Raw genomic sequence first — 8,737 nt, forward strand, 5'->3', positions numbered from 1 at the left:
ACCTTTTATATAACCTGTCTATTCACTGCATTCAGCAAGAGATGACATATATCAATAGATACAGGCAAATGTTCACTGTAACGCAAGACCCCCAGGGTTTCAAGAATCTTGCCTATGGAAATTCTGATATACTAGGTGCAGGATTGCCCGTGGCACCATTACTTCTATGTAAATTTCATTTAAGTCCCCTTTTGTGCATTAAAGACTTAAAGAAATTGTTTTGTTTGTGTGATCATTTTGACAGCTACAATCATCAAGCGCACAGTATGCTCTGGATTTAAGGTAAAGATTATTTTATAATTAAAGTGTTCTCTTAATCCATTTTTGGAGAAACCAAAATACTTAGATTTTATAATGCTGATTCAGATGTTTATTTCTATTTAGTTCCAATTCAATTTAATGGAATTGAATATATTTAAGAGTAGAACTCTCCCACTTGCATGTAAGACTGAACAACTTAATGATCCTAGTCCAAATCTGGACTCCAGTTATTACTTCAGAGGTATATCCGCGAGGTGGGTTTTTTTGTACCAACATTTGCCCGCACAGCAACCATAGAGAAGGAGGAAGTCACTGCCCTGGCTTAATTGATGAAGTAAGAAAATGAATTGGTGACCAGAACCCTATGTTTATCATATCCACTCTCTTTCTTACACACATGCAGATTTCTTTGTTCACCTCACCTTAAATGTCACGAGAGTGTCCATCTGTATTGATGCAGTGAGTTCTGAACTCCAGTGAATATTCTGGAGGAATAGTGTAGGACTCTCATTCAGACAGCCTCGTTTTCTGGCTTACAGCTGAAGCAGGCACTCCATTTCTTGGCCTCCCTGCCCCGGTGTGGTGACTCTCTGGCAGTTCTCCTCCTGACCTGTACTGTGAGGTTCTGGTTACAGTTGTGCAACTTTAAGCTAATTAAATGCCATGTTTAGATTTCATTTTGTTTTTATATTTATCTGATATTTATTGTGTATTGTCCGCCCTGAGCCTGCTTGAGGAGAGAATGGGCAAAATTTCTAATATAATAAATAAATAAATATTCAGAACATTCATTTAAAGCATCTGTTGTTTCACTATACCAGTTTGTGGGTGTGTATTGCTTATTAGAATAGTCCTCATTGGGGGGGGGAGAAACCCTCCTTGTGAATGCAAGCATGTTTACAATACTCAAGTCTAAATATGTTCTGATTTTCTCTGCTGATTCTTAGATGCACCAGGTGAACTTAGAAGAAGGAAACCAGTCGACTCCTATGGAATTTATCCTCCTGGACTTCAATACTGAGGATCTACAGATTTTACTTTTTATACTGTTTCTACCTGTTTATGTTGTGACAATGGCAGGCAACGTCCTCATTGTTATTCTAGTAGCCTTTAATCCACATCTTCACACCCCTATGTACTTCTTTCTGGGGAACTTGTCCTGTTTGGAGACCTGCTATAGTTCAGCTATCCTGCCAAGAATGCTGTTTGGTTTTCTGAGTGGGGACAAAACCATTTCTTTTAGCGCATGCCTTGCACAATTGTATTTATTTGGGGTTCTTGCAGGCACGGAGTGTTACTTTCTAGCAGTAATGCGGCACCTTCCTGGCAGGCAGCTTCGCTGCTTAAGCCAGGGGCCGTTGATTGGCACGCCGGAGGGGGAGACGGCACCATCCCCCTCCTTCCTAATAAGGAGATGCTGGGAGGGCGGAGCAAGCGCCTGTTGCGCAGCTCTGCCCTTCCAGCTCAGTTCGGTTAGTCGCTCGGAGGAGAAGGACGTCTCCGGACGAGCGGCTGTTCCGAGCGGGCCTTGGCCTTCGGAGTGGTTCCAGCGGTGGCTGGAGGCTCGGAGGCGGGAGCGCTGCGCGGCGGAGAGGCCTTCCGGCGGAGGAACAGAGTCGGAGCCCTCCATTAGCCGCTTGCATCCGCCGGGCTGTGCGGCTTCTTGGCTGGGCGGTCCGGCGCTTTACCCCGCGGTCGCGCCAGCAGTATTGTTGGCAGCAGCAGCGTCCTTGGGCGCGTGCGGCCGCCGGGGTGGTGCGGTGCGGCCTTTCGGCTGGGGATCGGGCGGCGCTTCGCCTTTGTACGCGCGCCGGCTGTGGCCTGGGTGGCTTCAGCCTCCTTTGGGGCGTGTGCGGCTCCTGGGGCGGTGCGGCTTTTTGGCGGGTGGGCGTCCGGCTGTGAGATTGCGCCGACGCGCTTTGCCTTGCCTGGCCGGGTTCTGGTGGCTCTCCCTTGGGGCGGCGCGGCCTTGCAGCCTTGGGCCCCTGACGGAGGTTTAGGCCTTTAGGGTGGCTTCGGGCCTTCAGGTTTTTGGGGCCTTCTTTTCTTCCCACTTGTTGGCGCCCCCCCCTTTTTTCCACCCGTTGGCTGGCTTCTTCTCCACCTTTTGCCCTCCCCCCCCGTTTTTCACCTTTTGTCTGACCCAGGGGGTGGCTTGATAGGCGGCCATTTTCTCATTGGCCTGGGCAGGGGGCTGCGGCCATTTTGGATTTCAATAGCTTGGGCATAGGGGCGGGGAGTGCTAGCAATTGGCTCTGCTTGCTCTGCCTGTGGGTAGCACTACTCCCTGTATTAGCTGGGGGGTTTCTGTCCCTTCCTTTAAAATAAACAAATAAATAAGTCTTAGTGCACAAATGGCTCCTAAGAAGGGAAGTGGTACCGCAAAAGGTAAGCAGCCTGCTAAAAGGGCGCCTGTTAAACGGCCCCTTCCCCCGGCTGTGTCCTCCTCTGATGAGGAGGACTCCTTGGGTCATCAAGAGGAGATTTTGAGGCGCTTGGAGGCACTTGAGCAGGCGAAGGGGGATGGGGGTGTGTCTAGGCAGGTGGTGGATACTGTGAGACCAGTTCGTCGTGCATCTAGGACCGCTGTTAATCGTACTATCTTACGTCGTTTAGCAGCTTTGGAAGGCTCGATTGGATCGCCAGCAGCTGGAAGCAGCAGTGCACAGAGGACGGAAGGGCCGACAGCCCAGGAGCCAGCAGTTGACGTGGAACAGGACTGGCCTGAGGACCCACATCCGGTAGCTGTGGCTGTGGACCCGGTGGAAGTGTCGGGTAAGGACAATGCACCGCAGTACACTTACCCTTGGCCTTGGGGGCCCTGGGCACTGGGGGCCATGGGAGGGTCCACTGGTGTACCACCGGATATGCCAGCTAGTCAGGGATCCTCTGCGGCTGCCGGGGTGCAGCCCATTCCTAGTATGGGTTTTCCACCTTCTATCCAGCAACAGCAACCTGTTGCTCCTCAGGCTTGGGGTGCTCCGGGGGCAGCAGCTTACATGGGTGCGCCGTTTTGCTGGCCTGGCTATCCTGCCAGCCCCTGGGGCTATTATCCTTCTCCACATCTGGCTTATGGTCAGGTTCCTTTTAATGCTATGCCCTTTGGTGACACGGCCCTGCCTTTAGGCGACCATCTTGCGCAGGCCACGAGGGATAAAATTTTGCGTGGCGAATATGTTGACATCTTTTCCCTTCTCTACCGTGAGTTAGAGAAGAAGGATAAAGATGAAATGGATGATAGGGACAAGGAGCGATTGAAGAGGAGGCGGGTGGATAGGACATGGAATAATTGGCTCCCTGGTTTCCTAATTTATGCCGGGGTTATTGCCAGGGCGCAGCCCAGCCGGGCTGCGTCTTTGTTTCAATACCTTGATATTATCTTGAAGGGTTATACGGGCTTCTCAGGTGCTGCATGGATGCAGTACGACGAGGAGTTTCGTATGCGGGCAGCAATGAACCCTAGTCTCCAGTGGGACCGTATCCACCAGCAATTATGGTTGTCGGTGATGTCCCCTGCTAAACCCAATTTGGGTGATCGCTCCGATAGCGGTCATGTGGTGTACCGCAACTCCCAGGCATCCAATACCCGCGGTGGAGCGGGGCAGCCGGTTCAACCCCGGCTGCTCTGCTGGGAGTATGCGTATAAGGGTACCTGTGCAAGAAAGCCATGCCGATTTAGGCATGAATGCCCCTCCTGTGCGGGACAGCACTCATACAATGCATGTGGCAAAGCCCGTCTGGGTTGGGGCGGTAGGAAACAGGGTGGAGGTGGTTCCGGCGGTCAGCAACCTCCTGGTAAAGGGTCCCAGCCCGGTAAGGCTGAGGGTCCTTGAGCGTTTGTTGCGCGCTTACCCTTGTAAGGAGGATGCAGTTTATTTGTTTCAAGGGTTTAGGGATGGTTTTAGAATCCCTGTTCAGGGACCTAGGGCCCCATTTTTGGCTGAGAATTTGCGTTCAGTGCAGGGTAAGGAACACATAGTTAGGCAAAAAATTCAGAAGGAATGCGCGGAGGGTAGGGTCTTGGGGCCGTTTTCGGCCCCCCCGACCCCCAATTTTAGGGTTTCCCCCTTAGGGGTGGTACCTAAGAAGGCAGCCGGTGAGTTCCGCCTCATCCACCACCTGTCTTACCCTAAGGGTGAGTCGGTGAATGATGCCATCCCGGGGCATTTATGTTCTGTGAAGTATACTTCCTTTGACCAGGCGGTCAAGGTGGTGCGTGGGTGTAGGGTGGGCGCTGAGTTAGCGAAATGCGACATTAAGTCTGCATTTCGCCTTCTCCCCGTCCACCCCGGGGATTTTGAGCTTTTAGGGTTTGCCTTTGAAGGCAAGTATTACATGGACCGTGCCCTGCCGATGGGCTGCTCCGTATCTTGTGCAGCCTTTGAGCGCTTCAGCTCTTTTCTCGAATGGGAGTTTAGGCGACGTGCAGCTTGTACTGACTCCGCCCACTATTTAGATGATTTTTTGTTTGTTGGGCGGGCGCGATCGTCTCAGTGTGCCAGGCGCTTGGCCACCTTTATTGAGATGGCCGAGGAGCTGGGAGTGCCATTGGCTCATGAGAAGACGGAGGGCCCTTCTACAGTTCTTACCTTCTTAGGGATTGAGTTGGACACGGTTCGGCAATCCATGCGATTGCCTTTAGATAAGGTGCAGGATCTTAGGGTCCGGCTTCAGGAATTTTTAGGTAAGCGCAAGGTATCCCTGGTTGAGCTGCAGCAGCTCGTGGGACATCTTAATTTTGCGTGTAAGGCGGTCGCTCCGGGTAGGCCCTTTTTGCGTCGGTTGTGTGACGCCATGGCTCTACTGCGTGCCCCCCATCACCGTTTGCGAGTGACGAGCAGCATGCGTGCAGACGTGACAGTGTGGAACGCTTTCCTGGAGGGGTTTAATGGTATTACCCTCTGGCGTGATGAACTGCTGCTTGAGGCGGAATTGCAAATAACGTCCGACGCCTCGGGTTCCACAGGCTTCGGAGTTTATTTCCGGAAGCATTGGTGTGCTGAACAATGGCCAGCGGATTGGCTGGCATCAGACTTAGTTAGGGATTTGACTTTTTTAGAATTTTTCCCTATGCTGGTAGCAGTCCGTCTTTGGAGTGAGGAGTTGGCTGACCACTCAGTCCACTTTTGGTGTGACAACCTGGCAGTGGTGCATGTGGTCAATTCCTTGACGTCCAAGTCTCCAAGGGTGATGAGATTGGTCAGGGAATTCACGTTGCTATGTCTGAGGAATAATATATTGTTTAAGGCCAGGCATGTCCCGGGGATAAGCAATGGTGTGGCGGACGCCTTGTCTCGCCAACAGATGGAGCGTTTCTGGCAGCTCGCACCGGAAGCGGATCTTCGTCCTGCAGTGATGCCCCCAGAGCTTTGGCTGCTTGGGAGGCCGAAGCGTGTCGTGCCATCCAGCTAGCCATCGCGCCCAGTACAAGGAGGGCGTATTGGAGAGCGGTAGGCCAGTTTGAGGAGTTCAGACGGGGGGCTGGGATTGGCCTGTGTTGGCCCATCCCTGTCGAGCATATCATACAGTTCTGTGTTGGGCAGAAGGGCCATGGGCTGGCAGTCAAATCCATTAGGGGACAACTTGCTGCCTTGGCCTTTGTTAGTAAGGCCTGGGGATTTCCTGAGGCCACGGGTGATTTCCGGGTGCGTAAGATGCTCGAGGGTTGGTCCAGGGAAAGCGTGATACGTAAGGATCCGCGTGAGCCTATTTCGCCTTCAGTGCTTAAGGGCCTTGGGGCGGTTTGGAAAGTAGTCTGCAGGTCCGGCTACGAAGCCAGGCTTTTTCTCGCAGCTGCCTTAACTGCCTTTTTTGGTGCCCTTCGAGTGGGTGAGCTTGTGGTGGCATCAGTTAAGGATGCCTCTGGGTGGGCCCTTATGGCTAGTGACCTAACCTTTGAAGGTGATGCAGTAGTGTTGACGATTCGTTGGTCCAAGACTGACCAAATGCATAAGGGGTCTAGCATCCGGTTGGGAACTTGCTCTGAGGTGGACTTATGTCCTGTCAGGGCTTTGAGGAGATATTGGCGTGTGCGGGGTACTGGGCCAGGTTGCCTCTTTAGACACCAAGACGGTGCCCCGCTAACCCGTTACCAGTTTTGGGCCATAACTAAGCGGGCCTTGGCAGAGCTGGGGCTGCAGGGGGTGAGATTTGGAACGCATTCCTTTCGGATCGGGGCAGCCTCGACGGCTGCTGCCATGGGATATTCAGGGCATGTCATCCAACGGGTAGGCAGGTGGCGGTCGGCGGCATTCCGCTCCTATGTGCGCCCTCTTTCTCAATTTGACAGGACTAATTCATGTTTTTCTTAGGTCCAGCGATCCTGGTAGGACGGCAGCGCATCCTGATATGCGGGCACAGTTATGTCTTCTGGGCTGCCCATCAAGCACGCAGGACGCCGGTCGGGTCGCAGCTTGGCCTTAGTGCGCAAGCCGTGATTGAATGGCAGGGCCGTCGGGGCCTTCGGTGGCCGGGCCTGTTGCCTCTGTTGTTCGGAGTGGGGCTGGGTACGCCACCCCACATCCTTGTTATTCACTTAGGGGAAAATGATCTGGGCCTATTACAGGGTAAGGCTCTGTCTTCTCAGGCGCTGGCTGATATGCGCCTCATTGCAGCGCGGTGGCCGGGGGTGCTGATCATGTGGTCAGCCATGATTCCCCGCCGGGTTTGGAGGGAGGCTGAAAATCGTCAGGCCATTGAAAGGGCCCGGATGAAGGCCAACAGGGCCATCCAAAAGGGATTGGGGGAGGGGTTAGGCGTATATCTGCCTCACCCCAGGATCAGGGCCGAATTCCCCGACCTTTACAGAGGTGATGGGGTGCACTTGTCTCATGTGGGTAATCGGATCTTTCTAGAAGATTTGCGGCAAGGACTTCAGTTGGCCCTGGGCCATCAGTGGGGCGCCAGGACCTAAGCAGAGGCTTGGTCCTGGCGTTGGCTGGTTTGAGTAGGAGTAGGGTGCGGGCCGGTGAGCACCCTTGGCGCTTCCTTATTGGGAAGAGGGGCCTGCCTATAGGTCTGGTACTGCTGTGACGGCTGCCAGATGCAGAGGCAGGCTGCCTTCGGGAACCCCAGCCTGCAAGTCCTTCCCTCACTGCTATACGGCTGAGGTGTTCAGGAGCTTAATGGGGGGTGACCAAAATTGCCTGGCCGGCTGGGTCCGCCCCATCCGTTGGATGGGTCCCACCTGGGGCTTCGGGGCTCGCCCAGACAGGTCAAGGCGGTGGTCCTGGGGGACACCGTGGCTTGACCTGTACCGCTTTTAGGTCCTTGCCACTGTTTGGATTGTTTATCTGTATATAGTTAATAAAGTGGCCCTTAGATCCAACTTGGTGTCCGTCTCTTATTCTGACTGGGGTGGCAATGTCTTATGATCGATATTTAGCAATATGCAAACCACTACATTATACAATGCTCATGAATGGCAGAGTTTGCAGCCTTTTGATTGCTGTATCCTGGATATGTGGATCTCTGGGTATCAGTGTCCTAATATTCTTGGTGTCTCAGTTGACCTTTTGTGGACCCAACAAAATTAACCATTTCTTCTGTGACTTCACCCCAGTAATAAGACTCTCCTGCAATGATACTGCTTTAATTGAAATTATAGCCTTCACAGTCTCCTTTGTATGTACTCTCCCTCCACTCCTGATAACCCTCACATCTTACGTTTGCATCATCCACAGCATTTTAAGAATCCCTTCCACTACAGGGAAGCAAAAAGCCTTCTCTACTTGTTCCTCACACCTTACTGTGGTTTCTTGCTTCTATGGCTCTCTGATGATAGTTTATGTCTTACCAAACATCAGCTCACTTAGTGAGGTGAAGAAATTGTTGTCTCTTTTCTACACACTTCTCACACCTCTGCTCAATCCACTCATATACAGCTTGAGGAATAAAGAGGTAAAGGAAGCAGTGAGGAAAACCTTCAGGAAGCTTCACAAACTTAAAATCCAGAAGAGAGAGAACAAAAGGAAGTTTTGAATGCACTGGTTTCACAATCTGAATGCTTTCCAGTGGCTGATTGTGAATGTTATCACCTGAAATGCATCGTGTTTATGTCTTCATTATGGAGGCAAGAACCTTGAAAACCATCTTCCGTACTACTAATGTTCTGGCCTGCTTGCATCTTTACAGAGTATCTATCCTTTGACAATCAGTTGTCTAGATATGATTTGTCCAGGTACGTCAAATAACTTCCTTTGGTCCATTGTTTGAAAGAATCTAAATGTTTATCTTCAGCCTTTGAGAAAAGTTCATGGTACATTTTCTAAGCAGCAATATTTCTTAGTGGACATCTATGGTTGTATCCAATATAAGTATGGGCTCTAATGAAATGTTATTGGTTCAAAGATAAAAGAATATTTAATAATATTTTAAACCAAATAAGCAAAAAGGAAAGAATGGGAACTATTTTATACTGTAATTTCCTTGAAGATGCTCATAAATAGTTAAGATATTTTACTGTTAGGACATTGAT

General features: G+C 51.3%; 1 protein-coding gene across 1 annotated transcript; it reads left to right on the plus strand.

Annotated features, from left to right (window-relative positions):
* Positions 1 to 1,235: 1,235 nt before the first annotated feature.
* Positions 1,236 to 8,241, plus strand: LOC129339265 (olfactory receptor 11L1-like). Its single transcript, XM_054993856.1, has 2 exons — positions 1,236 to 1,570; positions 7,623 to 8,241. The coding sequence occupies exons 1-2, from the start codon at positions 1,251 to 1,253 to the stop codon at positions 8,239 to 8,241; spliced, it is 939 nt and encodes a 312-aa protein (XP_054849831.1). The 5' UTR covers positions 1,236 to 1,250.
* The last annotated feature ends 496 nt before the right edge of the window (positions 8,242 to 8,737 follow it).

The sequence above is a fragment of the Eublepharis macularius genome, chromosome 12, assembly GCF_028583425.1.
Source record: "Eublepharis macularius isolate TG4126 chromosome 12, MPM_Emac_v1.0, whole genome shotgun sequence".
Lineage (NCBI taxonomy): Eukaryota > Metazoa > Chordata > Lepidosauria > Squamata > Eublepharidae > Eublepharis > Eublepharis macularius.

What these genes read in the sequence shown, in the direction of transcription:
- LOC129339265 (XM_054993856.1), top strand. Translation starts at nt 1,251, where the DNA reads ATGGAATTTATCCTCCTGGACTTCAATACTGAGGATCTACAGATTTTA. An exon ending in GAGTGTTACTTTCTAGCAGT is followed by an intron (nt 1,571 to 7,622) that starts AATGCGGCACCT and finishes GACTGGGGTGGC; the next exon opens with AATGTCTTATGATCGATATT.